Source organism: Zeus faber (assembly GCF_960531495.2).
Source record: "Zeus faber genome assembly, chromosome: 9".
Taxonomy (NCBI): Eukaryota; Metazoa; Chordata; class Actinopteri; order Zeiformes; family Zeidae; genus Zeus; species Zeus faber.
Genome location: NC_137197.1, coordinates 4,396,906 through 4,424,105, shown reverse-complemented (window position 1 = coordinate 4,424,105; position 27,200 = coordinate 4,396,906). Strand labels below are relative to the sequence as shown.

At 40.9% G+C, this 27,200-nt stretch overlaps 1 protein-coding gene across 1 annotated transcript in view; it reads left to right on the top strand.

The window, feature by feature from the left end:
* Positions 1 to 996: 996 nt before the first annotated feature.
* The window catches only part of arhgap42b (Rho GTPase activating protein 42b), a 133,796-nt gene continuing 107,592 nt past the window's right edge, over positions 997 to 27,200 (top strand). Inside the window, exon 1 of the mRNA XM_080007376.1 lies at positions 997 to 1,220. Within this exon, the coding sequence (XP_079863502.1) occupies positions 1,067 to 1,220 (154 nt within the window). The 5' untranslated portion in view covers positions 997 to 1,066. The remainder of the gene's footprint in view (positions 1,221 to 27,200) is intronic.

The window sequence follows — 27,200 nt, the reverse complement described above, 5'->3', positions numbered from 1 at the left end:
AGTATTTATTGATGGATTAATTGAAGTATTTATTGATGGATATATTAAAGTATTAATTGATGGATATATTAAAGTATTTATTGATGGATATATTGAAGTATTTATTGATGGATATATTGAAGTATTTATTGATGGATTAATTGAAGTATTTATTGATGGATATATTGAAGTATTTATTGATGGATATATTGAAGTATTTATTGATGGATATATTGAAGTATTTATTGATGGATATATTAAAGTATTTATTGATGGATATATTAAAGTATTTATTGATGGATATATTAAAGTATTTATTGATGGATATATTGAAGTATTTATTGATGGATATATTAAAGTATTTATTGATGGATATATTGAAGTATTTATTGATGGATTTATTAAAGTATTTATTGATGGATATATTAAAGTATTTATTGATGGATATATTAAAGGATTTATTGATGGATATATTGAAGTATTTATTGATGATATATTGAAGTATTTATTGATGGATTAATTGAAGTATTTATTGATGGATATATTGAAGTATTTATTGATGGATTAATTGAAGTATTTATTGATGGATATATTGAAGTATTTATTGATGGATATATTGAAGTATTTATTGATGGATATATTGAAGTATTTATTGATGGATTAATTGAAGTATTTATTGATGGATATATTAAAGTATTTATTGATGGATATATTAAAGTATTTATTGATGGATATATTGAAGTATTTATTGATGGATATATTAAAGTATTTATTGATGGATATATTAAAGTATTTATTGATGGATATATTAAAGTATTTATTGATGGATATATTAAAGTATTTATTGAAGGCTTTATCTATCTCTATGTTTGTTGATGGGGTCTTGTTGTATTATATATCACATGTTGTCTCCGGCCCGACCGGCAGGAGTCGCTGTTTCCGCCCGGACGGAGAAGCGGAACAAGGCGGAAGTTGGAGAAAGTTTGAAGAAAGTCTCTGGAAGTTGGAGGAGGATGAAGCCCGCGCGTCGCTGCTTCTAGGGCCGCTTTCTCGTGGGTTCTCGTTGGGCTTTCGGAGGATTTTAACGATGGGTCTCCCCACGCTGGAGTTCAGTGACTCGTTCGCGGACAGCCCGGCCTTCAGGGAGCGGCTGTGGGCGCATGAGGTGGAGCTGGAGCGGACCAACAAGTTCATCAAGGAGCTGATCAAGGACGGAAGCCTGCTCATCAGCGCCTTCAGGAGTGAGTCCCCAGGAGTCGATCTCTTATTAATGTCATACATCTAAATGAACCCCAAACGCTTATTCATAATAATAATCATCATCATAATAATAATGATCATCATAATCATAATCATAATAAAACAATACATCATATAGTAATAATAATTATAATGATGATGATGATGAACACAATAACAAACTGTACTGGCCAAACATACATCTAAATTAATCGACTCATCACTGCCTAATAATAATAATAATAATAATAATTATAATAACTGTCATCCTGACATCCTGGCGTTTTTTCATACAAAAAAAATCACTAAGAAATCTCATTTTAAAATGCAATATGGCAGAGAAAATACATTTAAATCTGTGGAAGTGATCCACACATATTTTACAATACATGGAAAAATATTGTAATTTCCTATATCACAATATACATATGATATAACAAAATAAAATTGTTAGTTTTCTTCTACTGTTCCTATATATAGATTGAATTATATTATTGCATTTATGAACATTAATATGTTTTACGATACATGAAAAGCGGCAATAATTGATACACCCTGTAATTATTTGCAAATATAATATCCTGGGCATAGGAGGATGGTATCTGTTGATGTGTGAGCAGAAGATGAAAACATTCTGAGAACGGTGTTAAACTCACAGATATAAAGAAAATACTGTAATGTCAATATATTAATATCTCCATAAATGGGAAAATGTATTTCTGTTGCATGAGGGATTCCTACCATGATCAAGGGTTTTAGTATCATTGAGTTAAACCTAGAAACTGTGACTTCAAGTACTTTATTGACTTGTTCAAATGGTTCTCAGTGGTCCCAGACACTCCGATTGTCCATGTGTCTGGTGTGGTTTCACATGCATGGACAAGTAAGCGCATGCAGCATACATTATACGCTCACTTTCTTAGGAACACTATACTGCGTGGATGGACGCAGTGTGCTCAGGACAGGTTGCGTCCCTGGATTCATGTTGAGAATGGAAAGGCTCTGGTCTGCTTTGATGTGGTTCTGGCTCCTGACAAATGGAGGAGCAGATGATCAGCGACTGTTCTTCAAAGTAGATTCTCGTCCGTCCTGAGGACTTCCAGGTCTGCTCTCAGCAGTGAACGGAAACAGATTCCTCTGGGGAATAGGAATGAGGCTTTTGGACGGTGGCACTTTGCTGTGGGTCATTGTCCCTTCAGTCTCCAGATTTGGTTCAGTCCACTGTGCAGCTTAGAAAGCTCGTCTTTTAATGGCGGAGCAGCAGTTTGGTCTGATGACATCAGAGACGAGGTGGAGGAAGATTGGAAAATGTCATTTGATTAAAAAAGAGCTTCCGGTTTACTGCAGTGACTTGCAGAAGTCGTCTACCCGTCTATATCGAACATGTTCTTTAAGATGTTTGGGATTTATCTTCAAAATTGTTCTCATTTGAGGTGCTTATTATCCATTTCTTTTTATTTGGCTTGAGGCTATTTAGACTTATTCTGCCCAATGTTCTGTGTTGCTAATGAGTCGGCCAATCTATGTTTAAATGAAGCATGGCTGCTGATGATGCGGACACTTGATAAGTCGGGATGCACGGCTTGTGAAATTCTGGGCCGATATGATGTTTAAATGAACATTTTTGCCGATAGCCGATGCCGAAACCAATGATTTTTATTCTTTTTTTTTTTTTTTTTTTTTTTACTTTTGTTTTTGTTGTTGTTTATTCCCCCTTTTGTGCCAAAATAATATAACTGTTTTTGAAGTGAAGTCCAAAGTCTTTCAGCCCTTCATCACATCATCTTTGAGCACAAATTCAAACAAATTCATGAAATAACCTTTAATATAACCTTCTTTCACATGACAAAGATTCCTTTTGTGAAAAATAAATGTTTTAAAAGCCTTTTTAGCAGGGGTTCCCCCAAATAGTCCACCAAACATTAGTCCACCAGAAGAATCAACTTGTGTTTTGTATTGATCGGTTGGTCACAGGAAAATTGAATAGAAATAAACTACATTCAGGAGCCGCTCCTTGTCAAAATTAACCCTAAAACCGAGGACTTTTAATTTGAAATAAATTGAAAGCAAACATTTCACCTTGCTGGTTGTCCCAACACATTCAGAAGAATAATTACAGCCTTCGATTAGTGGCTTTTGTGGGTATTTAACAGGCGGCTCGCTTTATGCGTGCGTGCAGCATGAAGTCGACTCATCTTCAGGTCTAAATAAATATTGCCTTTATTTTGTAATAAATAAATAAATAATTATAATGTAATGCTGATGGGGGTTGAAATAGAACCTCACAGTCAGACCAGTGGGTGCGTGCCGTCGCTTTGACAACCTGACGTCAGCCAGGGCTGAAACACGACATAAAAGTATAAAACATGACAGCAAATAGAACCGCTCATCACCTAGTTCCCTTCCTTCATACAAAAGGGCTGTTCAAAAGAATCAGATCGCTCATGACCGACCCAACACTATCAGGTGCGAATGGAAGCAAGTGTCTGAAGAGAAGTTTATAAAAGAGAGCGACACAGCCGTCCCAGGGTGTTTAATTAACAACTGGACACCTTGATTGATTGCGCTCTTTACAAAAACATTTCTATGTAGTTTTGTCTCGTGTATCTATTGAAAAAAAAAAGACCTTGTGCAAAAATAGAGAAATGCTGCATCGCTCGGCACGGACCCTGCGCGGCTGACGTGGCCGGTGGAGCTGCAGCAGCTGACTTTATAGGAAGCAGCACTGACGGCATGCTGCTTTGCACCCGTACACTGCACCAATGTGCCAGTTGGACTTTCACCGTGATATCGTAATACGGTGGTACACGCGTGCGTATTGAACTGTTGGGGTCGTACCGAACCTAACAATAATAAAAATAACATACCGAGTACCCTTGCATATGTAATTTAAATGTGTACACCAATAAAATAATAATAGGGGCTAATAAGTTTAAAGTATGTAATGTTTAACCGGTGTAATTAACAGGTGGCTCGCTTTGTGCCTGCAGTGCTTGTGAATTACATTTATATGTCAAAGGATGGTTATTAGGTTTTGTATTGATCTGCAATTTAGCACAGTGTTAACAATGTTAGGTAAAACATTCCTCTTCAGCCCTGAAACTCAAATTGAATTTGCTGATGCCCCAAAAACATATATTATAATGATTAAATTAATATCGTAAAAGTGCAACGATTGGTCGACTAATGGCTTGAACTGATGACTAATGGATAAAGTCTTTAGCTGTGGGCAGCCCCGCTTTTTAGCCTGCTATTCAACTACGTACTGAATGAGAAGAGTTTTACAGTACTTACATAGCACAACAAAAAATATTTTTTGGAAGTATAAATGAAACGTAGTTAAATGTAAAAGGGGTTTGAAAAGCAGTAAAGTTAAAATAATCAAGCCAATAATCCAAATGGAAAAAAAAATTACTTTTTGCTCTCCTACCGCGTCGGAGTAACAGCCGGATGTGACCTTACAGAGGCGGAGAAAGCGAGGAGCCGACTCCACTGCTCCACTGCAGTGACGGACCTAATAGATGCCGTTTTCTCTGGAATATCGTGCTTAAATGGCTTAAATAAAAACTGTGATTGATATAAAAGTATTGTTTTTTAATTTAGGAATTGCAGGGAGGCTGTTTGGTGTTTGTAGCGTGGCAGCAGATGGAGGTTTTGGACATGGTGGTGTCCTATGCCGCGGTTGGTCCGGTGATAAGTTGTTACTCCAGGTAACAACTTGTATAAATTCTTATATATAATAGCAGACACAAAATCATTTAGTTTGATATATTTTATTGCAGTCTTTGTACATCACCATAGCAATGTATTGTCACGCTTGTTTCGTTTTGCCGTCGTACCTCCCCCTCGCTCCCCCCGCGCTGTTCAGAAAGTGCCGTTATCCGTTCCCGTCCATGTGAACGTGGCATCAAAGCGCAAATAACCATCACAACATTTAGCCAGCGCAAAACAGATGCGACACAACAGATAAACGTCGGCCACTGCCGTCGGCTAATGTCATCTTATTTGCCGATAGGCCGTTGGCAGTGCATTGGTGAGTGCTGACAGTCTGCAGAGCCCGAGCCTAACTTTTTCCACTATTAGCACTCTGCTTAGTGCTCCCTACTGAAAATCTTAGGAGCCCCAGCAGAAAATTTAGAAGCACAGAAATCGACATGCAACGCAACACATTCATATTTTTTCCATCTTAACTGTGTTACCGATAAACGCTTTGGTAATTAACAGACAATTTACCGAAATATCAATGTTCTGTTTCATGTTAAGGGAAAAAGTCACAAAGTGAAGTAGTGCTTTAACAGAAAAAATCATTAAGTGATTAAAAAAAATAGATCGGTGCTATTTCTTAGATTTTTTTAATGCACTAAGCCCATTTGTCCTTAATTACTTTTCATATACTTTAATGTACATTTTTTATATAAGTTAACAAATAACTGACAGTTTGTATATACTGGACATTATCCATAGTGAAAACATTTACGACCCGCCCCATTTATCAGATTGGCTAAGAGACCATAATGTGACATTGACGAGCACTGCTGCCGTTTGACTCTCGACCAAATGGCGAGTGGCACCGTTTGCAGGGGAGAGGAAGGTGGCGGCGCGACATACTGAGCAATACAGAGGATTTCAAGCCTTTCAAGGGTGGCAGTTTCGTAGCACCGGAGGGCAGATATTTCAATTGGCAGCTTGGGCATGGCATACCGATCAATAGGAACTGGTGCCATAGTGGTAGCAGGTTTCAGTGCCCTACCCAACAGAATGTTTAAAACATCCCGTGCAAGATCTTTTTTTTTTTTTTTTTTTTTTTTAAATTCAGAGTGTGCGCGGAGAGGAGGGGCTGTTCTGTAAGAGAGAGAGACTTAGAGAGACTTAGACAGAGCGTGAGGGAGGGAGAGAGAGAGAGAGGGACAGAGGCATGGAGGGGCTGAGCAAATCAATGCGCTGTGTGCAACTCTATACTGGGTCAGATTTTACCAATTTTAAATAGTAAAAAAAAATAATATTGAAAATCAATATGTGGTGGTCAATGTTGATATTGTGGACACTGGGAGAGCCTCAGCTCTGCATCTCACTCACTCTCACTGACACGCACACACCAATTCTCGCTCCCTCCTACTGTTTCACATGAATGATGATTCAAAAGAGAAAAAAACTGTCTGCATATTTGCAAGTCGCGCTGCTGCTAGCACTATCTCCAAAAATGGTCGCAAAATGCCACTTAATGGTTGCCGTCTGGAGCCCTGGTCTGTGTAGTCTAGTAACAGTAGAGCAGTATACAGTTGAAGTAGAGGGAGAATAAAGGGAAGTAGAGTAGAGGTGGAGTAGAGCGGGATCTCTTCCTCCTTTTGCAATAAATCTGTTCTTTTCCAATTCCGGTATTTGATGTGCTTCTGTGACGCCATTGTGCGATCAACCATCAGCTCACTATGCAGATAGATAGATATGTAGGTCCCTGGACGGAAACTGTAGTGTCAGTATTATATATATGTAAAAATAATTATTTTGGATAGCCGTCACATTATGACTGACTTGGATAACCATCACACCTTGGTATGTTTGGCATTAGAGTGTAGTCTGATGTCCACAATGCCACTATACATCCATCTTTATGGGGGACCAAACTGTGTCCATATTGGATTTTTATAGTAGATTAGATTAAGAGTGGAGGACAGGGCATCCCTTCACCTTCTAACTGATCTACCTGTGGTTGGACGCTGCAGCCTGCTGCAGGGATCCACGATGCTGCAGGGATCCACGATGCTGCAGGGCTCCTTCAGGCCTCTCTGATCTGATGGAGTCCTTCCGCTCTGTAGTTTGACTTTAGAAAAGGGTACTGTTTAAGGAGGAGACCAAACGTTATGAAACACAAACAAGGACTGGGCCAACATACTGATGTAGTATAGATATTGCGATATGAGACTAGTTATCATCTGGGATTTTTTGTTCTGGCAATGTTGTCATACAGTTAAATGTTGTCTTTGAGAAGCGTTACAATAAAGTAATATGGTTTTTTGAACTCCAAAGACTATTCTACTAATCAGTAGTTATAATATCCACATTAGGAATTGATTGGTTCTCAAATATTTATTCTCTGTAAATCTCTCTTATGAAAGCAGCAATCGTCAGCCCCAGAATGGTGTCAAATTATTGACGTACAGGCATTTTTCCAAAAATATTTGATTTTGTAAATATCGCCCAGTCCTAAGGAAGAGCCTTTTGTAATGTCCTCTGTGCAGATAATTGGAGAGGTCACTTTTGCTTTTTGTCAAATCAGTATGATTGTTCAGTGTACTGCAGTTATTATGAGGGGAGTTGTGTGTTTTTCAATAAATACAGGCATTTGCAAGCTTTTAGTGATCTTTTAGAATGTCACTACTACGACTAGTACATGGAAATGATGTAGAAAATCCCTAAATTGTTCCTTTGAGCTGATATCACCATGTACAATCTAGTGCTAATGATTACTCATGAGAGAAAGTTAATAGTTATCTTTCCTTTATCTTTTTTAAATACTGACTGACCAATACCAGGAAGTATCCCCCCCCCACACACACACAGATTTATCCTGTTTTGGAATAAAATCATTCAAGTTCTCAGTCACAACCTTTTTTTTAAAATGTAGGAGCTGAATTAAATGTTTTATTTGGAGGTAAATATTCTGATTATAGGCCTTTACTGTTTTGTTAAGGCTTATAAATCAATTTAACCAAAACAGAGTGAGGAAAACAGATGTTCCAACCACAGTTCCAGCCATTTTTCTATTCAGTCAGTCAAGGCCGTTTTGGTTCTGCTGTGCCTTTGTAATAAGAAAACAGTTTTGTTAAATTCTGTCTTGTATCTGGTCTTTATCCACTGCAGTACTCCCTTTATTTCACATTTCACGCTCTTCTTCCAGTAATTCAGCGCAATAAAACTTGAGTGCAAATATCTTATGTGAGTTGCCTGGTCAATCAGGTAGCTCTATAGCAAAGAAGTCATGGGACTTATGAACCCATGAATTCATCCAGTTCGGGGATGGGCTCTCTTCAGGCCACAAAGCAGCTTCTTGCACCAGTTTGCTGCAGAACGCTGTGGGTTGTCCCATGCACGCCCATTTGTCCCTTTCAAGATTCGTCTGGAAGCAGGAATAAACCACGTTAAAAACTATTATTTAAAAAAAACAAAACATTTTAGTTTTCTCTGCAGTCAGAAGCAGGGGCAGGTTTTCCCTCTCAAGCTCTAATGTGAATCACGTTGCTCGCTCGTTGCTATTCTTACTTTCGAAATAAATCCAGTTAAGAGGAAATGAAACAAGAAGTCTGCTTTTTGGGTGTGTGGCAAACTTCTTATTCTTCTTTTTATTTATTTTTTATTTTTTTACATAATTTATTGTGCAAATTATTCCTGAGGTCTTCTTAAGCACTTCATCACTCCCCATGCAACGGTTCTCCCTTCGCCGCTCTCTGACTTTGCGGTGATGGTTTCAAATAAGAGTAGAGAAGCTTAGTCAGGTTGGGGTTAAGTGACCTCCTCAAGGTTCTGAACTTTGGATTTTAGCTCCGACCTCCTGCTGCTTTTCCTACCTTAGTAGATTCAGTTTCAATAGGTTAAGTAATTTAGGAGGCCATACTTAAAGGAACATAATGTCAAACATGTCTTTATCAACAACACAAAGTTCATAACATCAGAAGCCTGTACTATGAAGCAGGATTTTGGGTTAGCGAGCTAAGGTGGTTCTCAGTGTCACGACGGTGGTTCCCTTTTAACTGTGGTACATCACCACGGTAACTCATCCTGCACACCTAACCTCCTCCGGAGCAGGTTGTGTTGGAGATAACAGAAGAACACGTATAAAAGCACCAAGCACCTACCGACCAATGAATTCTCTTGTAAAATGCCAGCTGGCCAGATGGGGTGCCAGCGCTCGGTGCGCCACAACAGTGTTTTTTTACGTTATTTTACTCCTTATGTAACTAAACAAGTGTGAATGGAACGAAACTGTGCGTAATGGGGACACTTTCTTTGTGACTCTCTAATTGGGAACCGAGTCCGTCCGGGAAGGCAGGGAGACGGGGAGCGAACCGCTGGTCTAAAAACCGAACTGATTCTGTTGCCTAGTCTCGGGTGATATCCGTAACAGTCATCTGTGTGGGTAGAGACTCCGTACTGAACTTTTCCGTAGAGGAGGCCAATGTGGGAATGACTACCTACAGTACGGCCTTTACCGGGTATGTTTTATCCAGCGATGTTATGGATTCTATGTAGGAGATGGGATAGGTTCTCATCCTAAAACAGGGACTGATTACCACACTAAAGCCTTGTACTTGTTGGCCTTATAAGATTTGCATGTAAGCCTACTTACCGGTTTGAATTATGTTTTAATATTTGTTCTTTATCTGCTCCCAAGACCGTTTAACACTGTCAGGTTTGCATCTGAAAATGTAGAGCTGGAACTGTCTTAGTAAGAATACATGAATAAACAACACATGAATTTAATTTAATGGAATACACAATTGTAATAATAGTCAGATCTCCTTGAGCCTTAATGATGGGGCAGTTGTCCAGGTATCATTCGATCATTTCATATCCGATTTAGAATCCAATGTCAGAAAACCAATAACGGGCTGTTTTTCATTTTTTTTTATAACTTATGTGTTATTGCGGTTGTTAGGCTGAGTGAAGACAGCAAACCAAAAGATATCCAGGGTATGTTGAACTTGCTTCGTAGTATACTGTAGGCCTCAGGTCCTTCAAGTTTATGATCAACCAAAGAGTATGCATGCATACTACCTGTACTGTCCGATGAGGAAAGGGAAAATTTGCACTACTTGCACTGTCTGTTTCATTGAGGAAAACAACTTGTTACCTTGGAAAGAATTTTTTAATGAATGTTTAATATTCATGGTGTTGTTATCAAGACATATCCAGATTTTTAGGGTCCATCCAGTTCCTTCCATATTTTGATTAGTTCAGAGAGGATGATATTCAATACTGTGAAAATATAGCATATGGTGACAAATGGCCCAACCCTAATACATAATGCTCTCTGACGTGTCAGACCAAACGTAACTGAAAATAGTGGATTCTTTCTGTAATCACTGTCCTTTTGCGGGGGTGGTAATAATAATAATAATGCTCAATTTACGGTTTTAAGTGTATTGTCATGGCTTTACGTCAACCACAAAATAGGTAAACAAAAAAGAAAAATAACAATATATATATTATATACATTTAAATATATAATATAATCATCATTGTTGTCTGAGAACCGTCTGAAAGGTTACTGAATCTGGGCTCTGTGATTACATGCCTGAACGTTTGGAGCAGACCGAGGGACTCTCTCCGACCGTGTCAGACCAGAGGTCACTGAAAGTCGCAGGTTCTTTCTTTTATCGCCCTCCTCTGGCGGGAATGGGGGCCGCGCCCGGCTCGCGGTGGGAGGAGGGCGAGTTCCAGTTCTAGTTGGTGTCTGAGGAAGACCCGCAGCGTTAGCTCCGTGGGGGCCTCGTTCCCACTGCGCGCTGCCCCGCCGTAGAGAGCCGCGGCCGGGGAGAGAGCGGGGGAAGCCCCGGCGCACCTGGACGCACACTGGCCAAACAATTGGCTGTTCGTGTGGTTGTTCCTCTGCTGTACGATTTGCTGGTCGTGTTGTGTCTTTGTAGGTCGAGGGAAACAGACTGAAAAAACTGTACTGAAAATAATAATATTAGAATTTTATCCTGAAAATGATCAAGATCGCCCAGCTCTCGGTAGAGGCCAAAATATGTTTAAGAAGTCATGGACCAATCAGGGAAGGGAGTCCCAGAACTTTTTGGACAAGCCAAGTTCAAGACTGCTTTTGTCAACCTTGTTTAGGAAGGAGGAAACGGCATCTTGCTATTTCCTGTTCGGGAAGACCCAGTTTGTCACGGTTCCTTTAGCGCAGTGTGTCTTTCCACTGCGTTGCATCAAAGATGGAAATTAATTCAGCTTCATAATGGAGGCTGGAGGGAACCCCCACGATGCTAGCACCTGCATGGGATGTTTCCCTGATCAACATATTCTTCCCGGTCTGCTGCTCTATTGATCGGTGGTTTTCATACCATGAGTCACGGTCCACTGCAGGACCCTTTGGTCCGTCTGTTTTTTTTAGTTTAGTATAGAGGAAAATAAACTCATGCCAATATCTATGCTAGATTAAGTGCATCAGACCTGCAAAAAGAGCCGTAGAATGTGCATGAATATAAATATAGTGAAACACATACTTCATTTACAAATATCTTTAATATTTGATTGGTCTGAGGCCAAACCCTAACTGTACACAGGGCTGGAAAATATTAACAAAATGAAATAAAAGTTTCTGTTTTGAATATTACATTACATTGCATTGATCAGACGCTTTTATCCAAAGCGACTTACAATTATTCAAACACTGACGGACGCAGCCATCAGGAGCAATTAGGGGTTAAGTGTCTTGCTCAAGGACACTACAGCATGCTAGCAGGAGGAGCCTGGGATCCAACCAGCAACCTTTAGATTACTAGACCACCAGCTCTACCTCCTGAGGTAGAGCTGGTGGTGAGCTGAAAGTCGCAAGTTCGAGCTGATTGTGTGTAAAGATATTTACACACAATTTATTTATTATTTATTTATTTAGTCATGCTTCTTAAAAACATTTCCTCATATCACAATCTTACCACAACCAATTCCCAGAACATATCTAGTCTCATATCACAAATTCTCCCTCTACATGTGAATGGAGGACCCTGCTCCAAACACTGGGCTAGAAAATACTTTTTAAACTAGGGCTGGGCGATAAAACGATCTTGATCATTTTCACAATAAAATCTTCCATGATAACGATGGTTGATATGATTTTCGATACAGAGTCAGTTTTCCTCTTCCTACAAAGACACAACACAAGCAGCCAATCGTACAAAGCAGAGAAACCACAACGTGACATGAACAGCCAATCGTACAGAGCAGAGAAACAACCATGTGGCAAAAACAGCCAATCGCACAACAGGAGCGCCGGTGCTTCCTCCGCCCTCTCCCCGGCCGCGGTGCTCTCCGGCTGGACAGCGCGCAGCGGGGACGAGGGAGCTCTGGAGCTGACGGTGCCGGTCTTCCTCAGTGACCTCTGGTCTGACACGGTCGGAGAGAGTCCCTCGGTCTGCTCCAAACGTTCAGGCATGTAATCACAGAGCCCAGATTCAGTAACCTTTCAGACGGTTCTCAGACAACAATGATGATTATATTATATATTTAAATGTATATAATATATACCTTTTATATGCCTTTTACCCATATATGCCTTTTACCCCAGGTGTTTATTCCCAGGGGCGGGGCCATGCCGAGTATGACTGCTCCACATCATGGAGTCATGATTTAGTCCTGTCCCAAAATATCGAGACCACAAAAATGGTGAGTCAAGTCAAGTCACACTTCATCTATAGAGCGCATTTAATACCAGGTCAACGCAATGCGCTTCACAAAGAAATACAAAAATGAAAGAGAGAACGTAGTTGTCAGCCGGTCATTACAAAAAAATGCCTCTGAAACAACAGCAACAACAGAAGCAACAACAAAAGCGACTCCAGCCACAGTGGCTGCAACAGCAACAGAAAATATCAACAACAGCAACAACAGCCACAGAAACAACAACGGCAGCAGCAACATCGACACCAGCAGCAACAACAGCAATGCAACATTAAAAACCACAGCAGCAACACACATGCAATGACGTCACCGGAACCGGAAAGGTCACTCAGGTTAGAGATGGTTAAGTCGAGGTACGAGTTTACGTTAAGTTGAGGTCTAAGGCAAGCGAGGGTTAAGTTTAGGTACAAGGTTAGCAGCAGCAACGTTAAGGTAAGTTAAGCTATAAGGTTAGCGGCACCAACAACAGCACCAGCGTTACAACAGTGTAACGGTTTAACTTCACAATTCAGGACGACATCGTTCAGTCTTTTCACACGTTTTCAGCGACTACTTCCTAACATGAATAATGTTAATTAATTCACTTTACAGGGACTTTAAATATATATATATAAAAAAAACCTTGTGATAACGTTTTTGGCCTATCATCCAGCCCTGTTCTAAAGGTATTAATCTTTTTTTATCTAGATTTTCTCCTTGTTAGTGTTATGAAAATGTTGGAACATTTAAGCATTTGGTCACCGGCTGCTCCATTATCATTCTCGCGGCCCGCTACAAGTTGGCATTTTATCAGTGCATGGGTAATTTCTCCCAGATGTTAAGTCGTATTTCTCGCCACAGCTGTTCCAAATAGATTCTCATCCTATTCACACCTGCTGTAAACAGCTACTGGTATTTGTTAATTCCACCATTTGGCTGCGGCACATTATTCGGTGCGATTCAGAACATGATAATTAACCTGTTTGAGGCGAAGGTTAGAAATGAACACCGGCCGCCGGCCAAATGAGCCACGTTTGTTTTCTTCTGTTCCTATTTAGTCAGTCTCTACTGCTGCTGCCTGCTGCTTTAACACATACATCATCATTAGTTTGAGCAACTGCCCACATTCTAGAAATACAGTTAGTTAAAATCAAGGCTTGGCCTAGTTGGAAGAAAATTGAAAGTTGAAGAAAGTGTGTGTGTGTGTGTGTGTGTGTGTGTGTGTGTGTGTGTGTGTGTGTGTGTGTGTGTGTGTGTGTGTGTGTGTGTGTGTGTGTGTGTGTGTGTGTGTGTGTGTGTGTGTGTGTGTGTGTGTGTGTATTTTACTACCTGTTTGTTTCCTTTTCATGTTTTGTTTGCCATCAACTAGTTCCCATTAAAATCCATATCTCACTGTGTTTGATTCTGGGGGTTTATGTTTTTCACACCATATAAAAGAAATAATTATTGCTCAGGGGATGCAATAAAATGTCATTAATCCCAGAAGAGCACTTCGATTTTGGGTTTAAAATACACCACACCAGACGGTGTTGGGTCACGAGCTGTGAGTGCAGTTACTTAAAACGGAATAAATTAAATGTAATTAATTCAGGTAATTAGGCATCATGTTTCAGGTGAGAGCATGTGGTAATACTGTCCTCACATCTGTGTTTTTAAAATGATCTGTCTGTCTTTCTATCTATATTCTACTCTCTTTCCTTATCTATCTATCTGAAGTAGGGCTGGGTGCACTAAATTCATTCTATATACATGTAATATATTTATGTACATTTTCTCTCAGGCGCAATATATTTTTGGGGTTATTTGACATTCAAAATGCCAGGATGAAATTTTTAGGTCGTAGGTAGGTTTTTATCCTCATTAATTTAGACTACGACACTGCATATCACAATATGACAAGGTCTTATTTTTGACAATTAAATCCACCAAATGACACCAGATCTTGACATTGTGGCTCCTATCTCCTCCTCCGTCCCTGAACAGAAGCTCTGTCCTGTAACCATATTGGAACAATGGACTTTGCCTTTTTCCAGCTGTAAACTAATAATGTAGTCGAGCTTTGTTAGGAGTCAAATACATTATGCTCCCATTTGGCTGGAATTAAAAGCTGTTTCAGCCCAAAGCGTGCACGTATTAATCCACCAGCTGCACTTTTACTGCTAATGTGCTGTGTGTAAACATAATGCCCTGTGTGTAATGTAATACTGTGTGTGGCAAGACACCTTTCTATCATAGCACCGTTCACTTTGTGCTACAGTAGTTCTTCAGTGGGATCGAACCAGACGGACTACACTTCACTCCCCATGTGCATATTGGGTTCCCATGACCCTGTTTCCTGTTCACCGGTTGTCCTCCTTGGAGCACTTTTGTTAGGTACTAACTAAGGGTGTCACAATTCTCCAGGTCTATGATTCGATATGACTTTTGATTTTAAGGTCACGATTTGATTGATTTTCGATTTAAACAATGTACTTGTTTCTCAATAAGTAACTTTGAGTCTGGTCACATTAAATAATTATAAATAATGTTATTTTTTTGCAGTGGAATAAATATAAACAAAATATTTCATACAATTTCATAGATGAAAAAAATGCTTGGGAGCCGTGAGAGCCATAGATCTTATCCCTAACGTTAACTACTCTTATGGAGCGCGTTCGGACACTTCTCACAAGCTGCCGGTACTCTGTTCTGCCCTCTCAAGTGGACAAATCAAGTAGACATATTGATAAATATATCATATTTTATTGAATCGGAGCACACCTTTTCTTTAAATTATATGAACGCACAAGCTGCGAGCTCCGCCTCCTACGGCTCGAGCTTGGGTTCCCCACCCCCCAAAGCTCCGCTTCAACCGTACAGTACGCAGTTTATTTTCAGATTACGTTATATTAAAGATCATATCTATTTTGTCTTGGCGGTCGAGATCCATGTCGGACAAAACGATGGTGAACCTGCTTGTAATTTCGAAGTTCGAAATCCAACGCTCATTTCGATCGCTTTTCGATTTTGAATCTGTATTGTGATACCCCGAGTACTAACCACTGCATAGCGGGAACAGCCCACAAGACCTGTGGTTTTGGAGATGCTCTGACCCAGTCGTCTAGAAGAAGAAGAATCTTTAATTGTCACGCAACACACCACACTACAACACATGCATACGCACACACACCTGCACATGCACATGCTTTGGATGGTGGCCAGTGAAATGCAGCCTCTGCATTTGATACCTGCTACCAAGTGTCAATCGTGGTCAGACGATGATGTGTGCATGTTTTTGGTGGGGATCCTTACTGATGGTAGGTGGAGGAAACCCCATGTGAGCAACATGTCGTTTCAACACTAACCAACATCCGAAAAGTCAGGCCGTACCTGACCCAATATGCCACTCAACTGCTGGTACAAACCTTGGTGATGTCCCGTCTCGACTACTGCAACGCCCTCTTAACAGGCTTGCCGGCCTGTGCGGTGAAGCCACTACAGATGATACAGAATGCGGCGGCGCGACTGGTGTTCAACCAGCCAAAGAGGGCACATGTCACTCCGCTGCTCATCGAGCTCCACTGGTTACCTGTAGCCGCCCGCATCAAGTTCAAGTCTCTCATGCTGGCCTACAGAGTGATTGTTGGGAATGCTCCCGCCTACTTAAATGCTCTTGTAAGAGCACATGTTGCCCCCCGGATGCTGCGCTCGTCAAATGAGCGTCGCCTGGCTCTGCCGGCCGTACAGCCACGGCAATCCAGGCTATTCTCATTTGTAGTTCCACGTTGATGGAACGAGCTGCCAAAAATAACCAGAGCGGGGACCTCCCTCTCTGTCTTTAAGAAGCACCTGAAGACCCAGCTCTTCAGTGAGTACCTCCTGTCCTAACCTACAATTACTTAGCACCGCCTTGCAGTATTTATTGTTACACCAATGTTGTTGTTACACTAATCTCTGTCGCAATGTAGCTTGAATGTTATTCTCCCTTGTAAGTCGCTTCGGATAAAAGCGTCTGCTAAATGACTAAATGTAAATGTAATGTAAATGTAACACATCAACTTCAACACATCAACTTCAACAACTGACTCTTCACTTGCTACCTAGTATATTCCCCCCCTTGACAGGTGCCATTGGAACCAGATGATCAATGTTATTCACTTCATCTGTCAGTGGTCTAATGTAAGGTAGCCTGGATGGCCTTGGAGTAGTTGGTTATTCCATTGTGGGGAGACACCACTTATTCACTGCGTCCTCTCGGGATAGAAGCAGTGTTAAAAGAGAAAACACAATAAGCACGATACCTTTCTGCTTTTATTTCCCAAGGCTGAGCCAAGTAGTCCAGGGAATTTGGGAATAGTGGGAGGGAAATGCCAAGGACCTTCAAACATCTGCTGCTTCGTGCTGAAGGAATTTGCACTTTGGGGGAGATCCCTGAAGCTTATTTTCAAAGATGACGGTCTTGCGAAGGTCATTTTTATTATCATACCCCTTTCCCACTGCACCAAAAACCCGGTAATATCTGGCATTTGTCATCAGTGGGAAAGGAAAAACCAGGGTCTCAGTCCCGGGTGAAATGATCCGGCAATAGACCCGGGTTTTAATCGGTTCCACCTCCGATCGGCTCTGGTGTGAACAGGACACCCTGGGCGACCCATTCATTTTGGCCTCTTTACCGACACGATGCGATGTACGTTGAAGTTCCGGACGCTGGCCCATAAATAGACGGGAATATCCGTGTATCATTCTATCATTTAATATCCCATTTAGAATCCAAAATCAGAAGTTATTGACTTTTTTCTGCATGACCGTGACGCACCAGAAAAAATGCCGGTTTTCCTGGCAATGGGAAAGGTGTCAAACGCCTATTTTTAGTGTGTTGACCCGGGTTAAAAAAAACAAAAAACAAAAAAACAGGTCAACCCGCTAATTTTGGTGTGAAAACTGTAGTATTGTTTGTTTTTGTTTTAATAAAATACAGTAGAATTTCCTCATCAACCAAAAAAAGGCAAAGCAGCCTTCTTTCCTATTCCGGTTTGTTTTTTGGTAATGGCTTCTGCAAAAACAATGTATTGATGTCAAATACATGTTTAACATACCTGTTAATATTCTTTACAGGTCTACTACACTTGCACGCTGCATTTTAGGATGCAGATGCATTATGGGATTTTCATAAGATAAACATAAACCTGCCTCTGGTCAGGTTTAAGCCTTTGCTTAGACCTAGATTAGCTGTTACCTTCCTTCTGGAAATCTGATTATTTTTTTAAGCCAAGACTAGAGGAAGTCTGAGACTATTTTAAACAGGGTACCTGCGGGGTCTTAAAAGTATTAAAAAAGCATTGAATTTAATATTCTCAAAGAAAGGCAAAGGAAAATATTGAATTTCTGTCACAAAGTATTGACTTTCGTATACAAAGTTCTTGAAATATTTTTCTTGTAAATAGCGTAACGTCATAAATAACTGATCCGGTGTGGTCGCACGCAGCAGAGAGGTCACGTCAAGTGGCGACTTACACTCTTGAAGGGAAAGTGCGATGGCCTTTAAGAGTAGATAAGGGCTGATCTCAGTATTGATTTTAAAAATAAATATTAATATCATTTTACATTTATCTTGATTTCGGTTACATTTCAAACAAAAATATGTGGTGAAGCTGTGACCAGTCGTAAGAGTTTGTGAACATACTATTTTTGGTTAATGGGGGGGTTTCCAATTTATGTTGTGCAGAAGAACGTTAGTTATTGTTTATTTGTGTTTTTTGGCAAATTTTCACATTAGTGCAATCGCTGGGACTAACTGTGTGTGTGTGTGTGTGTGTGTGTGTGTGTGTAGGGGTATGTGTGTGTGTGTGTGTGTGTGTGTATGTGTGTGTGTGTGTGTGTGTGTGTATATATATATGTGCCAATACTCTGGTGGTTCTGGACCCATGGCCCCATGTTTACTTTGTCTCGTGTGACCTTGCACCGCTGGGGTTCCCCTTTATACGGGCAGAAGGTGTTTTATTAATGTAGGTGCAGAGCAGTCTCACCACAATCAAAGTAGACCGCTGGAAATTCCATAATAAAAATAACAATACAGGACTCTTTTGAGGCCCTTTTATTGGAATGAATACACTTTAAATCCTTTAACTAGTACCAATTGGAGGGCAAATCTGGTACCAGCAACTGCAGGTATTCCAGCTCCAATAGTATATCTTAAAGTTTCTGCAGTCAAAAAGCTCATAGTTGGGTGAGGGCCAGGCGAGCTCAGGGAGGAGTGAAACGTGCCGTGGAGCAGAAGAGCAAGAGCTCGCTTGATCCTGATTTTGAGTATGAGTACAGACCGTGAAAGCGGGGCCTGGTGGTCCTTCTGATTCTTTGGGGGTTTTAAGCGGGAGGTGTCAAAAAAGCTACCGCAGGGCACGGAGGCGGACATGGAGGCAGCGTCGGCCGAATCACCTCCACCACATCCACCTCACGTTGGCGGTGGTGGGGCGCCCAGGGCGTTTTCTTTTGTCTGCCCAGCACCATACATTTTCAGGGCTGGTTTATTATCTCGAGTCATTCGCTTTACCAGATAAAACTGCCAGTGTTGAGCGCCAGCTATCCTGGGAGGGAACCAGCTACTAGATGGTTCAATTCTCTATACCCCTCCTGTTCCTGACGCTCCATTTCAGTGTGTGTGTTGCTTTAAATGAAAATGCTGCTGCTCCCCACGCCCACTCCAGAACTGCTTCAGTTCTGTGAGCCCGTAGTAAGAAGTACCTTAACTTTCACTGATTTCACCTCATCAGTCCACCAAAATAGGTTTCCGAACAAATGTGAGGCGAGAAATAATCAATGCAGTTGCTGAATCTTCATTCATTCGATTTACAAGGCCTCATTTCAAAGTTTGTTTTCACTTTTGTTGCCGTGCTTCAAGCTTGTGGGAGAAACCGCACCGAAACTCTCTCATGCAGGGATTGTTTGTTTCATGTAAATGTCCGAAAATACAATTAATAAACTAAAACATCTACAATAAAAACACCGGTATGTACCGCATGCTTAGAACATTTTTTTTTTTTTTACTTCTTTGATTTTTTTAAATACTTACTTATTTGCATTTTTGTCATGGACATGTTGGTATCAATTGCTTTTTCTATTAAAAGATTTGTGCTGGTCTTTCCAGTGTCACTTGTTATATTCCGTGTTATTTCTCTAGCCGTGGGACGGGTTACTCTCAGATGGTTGGCACTTCTAATTCTAATGAGACTCAATGTGACGTGGGACTGAGACACAAATCTGAACGCCGTGTTTCACCACATGTTTTCTGAAATAGCACAAAAACTGACTGGGTTGTGTGTTAGTAGGCACATCAGAGACCCAAATGTATGTGCATAAGCACAGAAAAAGTGAGTTTTTCATAATAGGTCCCCTTTGAATTTAACTTGGCGATCCCTGGCGGTATCCTGTTAAACCACGACTGAGAAAGGCCGTTTCAGTTAGTGCAGATTAAAAGTGTGATTTAGTCTAAAATTAGGCCTGATCTGGGTCTGTATAGGGTTGAAATTAAACTTGAACCACTAAAATAATTTTAGTGGTTCAAGTTTAATTTCAACCCTATCACCATGAAAACTGTTCCTAAATCAATTATTGATTTAGGAACAGTTTTCATGGTGATTTATTAATATTTTTCACTGACAAACTAGATACACTAAGTTCTACTTTAGTGTTGAATGGCATTCTGCGCCTTTGGGGGGAAAATAAATAAATAAATAAACAAAAGTATAATCTGAGTGTAGTTTAATAAAACAAAACTGTCATGGAGCAACAATGGAGAAAATCAGTCATGTGCACGTCAGCGCTTGTCCTGAGCCTGTGCTGGACGTTTAATATGCACAGGGTTGTAATTACCGAGACGTTGGGATTTGAGAGCTCTTTAAGTGGCATCCAGTCAGGTTCCACCATCACTTTGAGGGTTTAGCTCTGCTTAATACCACCCTAATTAATGGTAACCGGTATTTTGTTTTATTAGCTCAATTCATAAATAACAGGTTTCTGTTTCCTGTCAGACCATGTGACACAACTTTTTGGGACCTCTGTGTTTATCTGTGTCTGAGCAAAGAATGCTCTGGAGGCTCGGAGACCGGAAACCTGCAATAAACACAGTTGTGTAACCATCGTTCCCCACAAGGCTGACATCCTGTGTGTGTGTGTGTGTGTGTGTGTGTGTGTGTGTGTGTGTGTGTGTGTGTGTGTGTGTGTGTGTGTGTGTGTGTGTGTGTGTGTGTGTGTGTGTGTGTGTGTGTGTGTGTGTGTGTGAGACTAGAAGGGCAGGTTTTCTAACTCCAACCCAGGTCTTAAGCCTGGAGTATTTTGCCCAATATTGTGATCACTTCATCCATTTTGGGGAACACAATTATTTTATTATTCTTTGTAAATCAACAGAAAACTGCTTTCACAAGTATAGTATATAACATAAGTACTGTACATAACCATTTATTTCATGAACCTATAAATGAGTATAGTCAAATGTACAAATCTTTGAAACAAAATATGACTTTTTTCACATCAGCTCAGTCTTAAGGCTATATATAAATAACATTTTACGAAAAAAAAAAAGAGTGCCACCACATGTCTCCAAATAAAAAGAATTTATCCCGAACAAGAAGGTCAGTTATATTACACCTGCAGGTTTCTTGCAAGAAAAAAAAACAGCCCCCCCCAGCCATTTTTTCCCCCATCGAGATCTGTTTCCCCCCCAGCCCCACCCCCATTCAAACGGCGAAGGAAGAGCGCGTTCACAAAAACTATCTGATGGTTTTCTGTCCCAACAAGTACGCTTTCACCGCAATTTGTCTCCTTAAAACCCCCTCCATTATAGCAGGGAAAAGGCATCCTGACAGCTGAGAATGTTGCTGTCAGACACTGTTCCCCCTGTGTTCAATAAGAAAGGAGGCTCACACATCTGTCAAATTCATACTGCAGACTTGTTTCCCCACAACAGTTAAGTCCTGTGATGTTCAGCCTGATATCCCTAAGTTTTACGTTTTATATGTATGTAAGTCTGATCATTCGTAAAACAGGTGAGTATAGAGCAGTGGCGTATGCGTAAATGGAGACTGTAATACGCCTGCCCGCTCCGCAGCGCGGGCAGCAGGCTCCCGCTGGCGCACGGATGCACACACTGTTTGCTTTGCCACATGGATAATTGCGATCAGAAGAAAAACAAGGGCGGATTGCACTCAGCTGCAAAACTTTTTCGGTGTGTTTGGTCAGTCATGTCATTAGCGCAATGTCTTTATTTGAATCGGATGCTGAGAGCGGACCAAATTGAAAAAGAAAATTGTCCTTGGCCACGGTAAATTAATTGATTAGGCCAGTATCGACATTGCGGTTAATATAGGATTAATTGTGCAGCCCTATTAATGGCACATTCTGCTGAACACTTTACTATTGAGTTGAGTTAAAGACGCAAACGATTAAGACTTAAATACATTAAATCTCCTTTTTGAAAGCAAGACTCACAGAATATTGTCAAATAGTACCAGCAATAAAAAGCTGCATTATCTGTTTTTTATTGGTATTATGGAAAGGGACTCTATTGTACTTCTGTTAATAAACTCTTTTGGCCCCATCCCTGTTTCAGAATCAGAAATACTTTAATAATCCCACGGGGAAATTACTTTTGTTACAGCTCCAAATCTACATACAACATATTTACATACAACATATAATAATTACTAAGAAACATATTTATATATAAATATATATATGAACATATCTATATGTTATAAACATGTCTATATAGAGTGTAAAATGTACAGTTAAAAATGTGCAAAAAGAAGAAGGTGCAGAAGTGGAAGTCCGTGTTTTGAGGTCAGATAACAGAGACTCTCTGAGGGAGGCGTTGTAGAGATTGATGGACCACAGGCAGGAATGATTTCCTGTGGCGCACTGTGGTGCATCTGGGTAAGAGGAGTCTTCTGCTGAAGGTGCTCCTCTGCTGGGCCAGTGTGTCGTAGAGAGGGTGTGAGACGTTGTCCAAGATGGACTGAAGCCTGGACAGCATCCTCCTCTTTGCCACAGTCGTCAGGGTGTCCAGCTCCTCTCCTACGACATCACCGCCCTCCTGGTTAGTTTGTTTAGTCTGTTGTTGTCTGCGACCCTCAGCCCACTGCCCCGGCATGTGACATCAAGAAGATGGTACTGGCCACAACAGACTCATAGAACATCCTCAGTATCGTCCGGCAGATGTTAAAGGACCTCAGCCTCCGTAGGAAGTAGAGTCGGCTTTGGCCCTTTTTGTAGACTGCCTCGGTGTTTCTGGTCCAGTTCAACTTGTTATTGAAGTACACCCCCAGGTACTTGTACTCCTCCACAGTGTCCACAGAAAACACATCTGACTCAAAATAACAAAAGAAAGAGGAAGTGACTCAAAACGTTACTACTCAAGTTGTTATTTAGAAAACTACTTTTACCCAGATCAGAATCTGAACCTTTTTAAAGTTGCTGTACCCTAACCTCAGTATGATTTGAGTATTCCAGTCTAGCACTCTGTGTGTATTATCATGCGTGGCTGCTGCTCCACCTGCTCCAACGGGCAGAGAATTGGACGAACGTAATGGAGCAACGTGGTGAGGGGCAATGTGTGGGGTTTATCAAAACGCCGGACGCGACACCATGTCGTCTCTGTGGACACGCTGCGATAAAGGGATTAACGGCTGTTTTCCTAAAAAGCCCAGATTGAGTTTTCTGCTGAAGCACCTTGTGGATGATCCGACGAGCTTCTTATTTCCAGAGGAACAGAAAGTGCTACTCAGAGCTTGAATGTGCTCAAAGTATTGTATGTAAAATATCACATAATATTACAAGTTAAAGTACCTCAGAGTACGAACGCGGCAAATCCGGCTTTCCTAGTAAAACCTTTTACAGTTTAAACAAATTAAAAAGTGTGTGTGTGTGTGTGTGTGTGTGTGTGTGTGTGTGTGTGTGTGTGTGTGTGTGTGTGTGTGCGTGTGCGCGCGCATTATAAACAGTATATACACACATTGTATATACACCAATCAGCCACAACATTTAAACCATTGACTGACTGATCTTGTTGCAATGGCACCTGTCAAGGGGTGGGATATATTAGGCAGGATTTATCCCGATCCAAGGATCTGAGCGACTTTGACAATGGCCAAATTGTGATCGCTAGATGACTGTGTGAGAGCATCTCCAAAACCACAGGTCTTGTCGGGTGTTCCCGTATGCAGTGGTTACTACCTACCAAAAGTGCTCCAAGGAAGGACGACCGGTGAACCGGCAAAAGGGTCATGGACGCCCAAGGCCCGATTCCACAGAAGAGCGACTGTAGCACAAAGTGTTGAAACAGTGAATGTTGCTATGATAGAAAGGTGTAGAACACACAGTGCATGGCAGGTTGCTGCGTATGGGAGCTCTCACAGTGTCCATGCTGACCCCTGTCCACCCCTGAAAGCACCTACAATTGGCATGTGAGTGTATGCCTGGTTTACCCGGGGAAGAGATGGCACGAGGACCCATTCATGGAAGAATGCAAGACGGCGGAGGCAGTGTAATGCTCTGGGAAATGTTCTGCTGGGAAACCTTGGGTCCTGGCATTCATGTTGATGTTACTTTGACACGTACCACCTTTCTAAACATTGTTGCAGACCAAGTACAGCCCTTCATGGCAACGGTATTCACTGATGGCAGTGGCCTTGTTCAGCAGGATAATGCTTCCTGCCTTACTGCAAGAATTGTTCAGGAATACTTTGAGGAAAATGACAAAGAGTTCAAGGTGTTGACTTGGCCTCCAAATTCCCCAGATCTCAATCCCATGGAGCATCTGTGGGATGAGCTGGAACAACATGCCGGATGCACGGGGGCCCCACCTCACAACCTCCGGGACTTAAAGGATCTGCGGCTGACGTCTCGGTGCCGGCCTCCACAATTAATTGATCTGGCCCGGATTTCAGTTGCGGCGCCTTTCTGCACCGTTTTGCGTCCGATTCCCAAAAGACAGTGCCCTGATGATATCACAGCCCAAACACGGCCACAAAATTTTGCAACTGAGTGAAATTTTCCCTTGTTTTTCCTTTGATCGCCATTATCCATGTGGCAAAGTAAATAATCTGTGCATCTGAGCGCCAGCGAGAGCCCGCTGCAGGCTCCGTGGAGCTCACACACACTGGCTCACACAGTGGAGCAGAGATGTGTATTGGAGTCTCAATTTATGCCACCGCTGTTCTACACTTGGGGGTAGACCTATCCCTGTTTTGGATTAATTATTTTTATTTGGTGTCATGTGGTGCCATTCTTTTTTTTTTTTTTTTTTTTTTTTTTTTGGTGAAATTGAAATTAAATATAGCCTTAAGGAGACTGAATTCATGTTAAGAAAGTCCTATTTTTATTCAAAAATTTGTACATGAGAGCCTATTTATTTGTAGGTTTAGTAAAAACATTATTATTGTGAAAGCAGTTTTCTGTTGATTTACAAAGCACAATACATTTCTTGTGTTCTCCAAAATGGATGAATAACCATGATAAATAATTGTGATCACAATATTGAGCAAAATAATCGTGATTATCATTTTACCCATGATCGTGCAGCCCTGCTATGTTAGAGTCGTGCTTGGATGCCTGATTCTTACATTTCAGTTTATGAACATATGCTTTAGTTTCTAAAAATTAACATACAGAGCTTAGTATTATGCTATGTAACCCTCATTGTGCAGGGTTTATAAATGTTAAAATGAATATAATGCACATAATTAGCTAATAAGCTGATTCTCCGCACGCTTGGCTCCTACGTTCCTCCAAAAAATCTGAATCTGTTTAAGAGATGCAGCTTCCTTGCTTTGAGCTTGTTGGAGCCTGTTTCTACTCGTGGAAATTGAAGGGGGGTGTGTGTGTGTGTGTGTGTGTGTGTGTGTGTGTGTGTGTGTGTGTGTGTGTGTGTGTGTGTGTGTGTGTGTGTGTGTGTGTGTGTGTGTCACATTCCAGAGATATGGCATAATTTTAAGGTTCTTGAAAATCATATTTTTCTTTTAACTAATTGCATGTCAAAAAGTGATGATGGATAATTTCAGCAGTAACACACCTTTGGCTGTCATATTGTACATGCATATTAGGGCTGCAGATATTCCTTGAAAATCCCATTAGAATTTGTGTGCTTTACTATTTTTTATATTCAAATAAATTGTAATTTTTAATGCTCAAATTTAGAACTGGGGGGGGGGGGGGGCATTACACACTGTTCAGTAGCTGCGATAAGAGTGATATTTTCTCAAAACAAAGCAAATAAAAACTATAGATGTATTTAATTTACTCCGTTTCCTGCTGCTGTGGAGCAGATCGCTCCTGAAAAAATCCCACCCACGTTCTCACGGTCTGGTGGCAAATATCCTGGCATGGTCCACGAGCCTCTGGTTGCAAACCTCTCCACTAGAGAACATTTATTCCGTGATGGTCGGGTTTATTTCCCACTTTCATTGCCACATCTGTGGAATTGCTGGACACTCTAGTCAAAGGCTCAATACTCTCCCTTGTACATACAGTGAAACGCTGTAGGAGACGGAGATGCGTAGGTGCTTCCGGCGTCTCCGCCGGCGGGCCGGGAATATTTCTCTCAAATGTTCATTCACTGTGCAACAAACTGGAGTTTATATTGAACTTTGTTTCTGATCACATGTGAATTGATTCGCTAACGTTCGCCAACATTTATAAACAGTTTTTTATTTAAAAAAAATAAATTCACAATCAAATTGCAATTTAACATTTGAAAGTCATATTTTTCAAATGTTCGAATTCTTTTGCAATTTCGAATTTTGTTCCTGCACTCCTAATGTACATTGCACATCATGTGCTAAAGATGACCAACGCTGTGCTGATATTCAGTATAACAGCATGACCATGTGTGATATTACTTCTATAGATATCTATCAAGTAATGGAGATTTGAGACGACAGATTAGGATTATTTTGGAGATTATTCAGCTTTGCCAAGAAATGGTTCCTTTAGTACTCACTGGGTATGAGCCACAGAAAAAGACTGAGAGACTCAAACTGAAAATGATTACTTTGGTAGGACAAAAAGGCAGTTGGCATCATTTTATTTTTGCAATTCATTCTTAGTAGGGTTGTCGTGGTTACCGGTGTTAGACAGTGCTCGGGCATACACCCATTACATTACTTGCCTACCGCCCTCACCATCGTTTTTTATTTGTTTTTCAAAATAAATATAAATCTTGTTCATTTTTGCGTATCCACCACATTCCTTAAATTATAAAAAAAAAAAAAATACTAAGCGTGTTATCAGTACTTAGTAGGAGGCTTCAAAACTGAAAGTGGAGGTGGCTGCTCCATGCGCGCACAGCGGGGTCGCAGCACAGTCTGCAGAGTGAGATTTCACTTATCACAGGAGGAGAGAAGAGGAGCCTATAGAACACCTTAGATTGAGTCTCGATCGGGACCTGTCTCCCTCTCCATGTGTAATTTGCGACCGCGACCTCCATCAGCTACTCTACCCCGTTCCTCTCGGACAACACATGAAGAACATTTTTATTGTTCTTCATTGTTTTTATTTTAGATGTTTTATTTTACTCCGTCAGTGAGCATTACAATAACAGCATAAAACAGAAAGAAACTTACAAAATGCACAGGGGT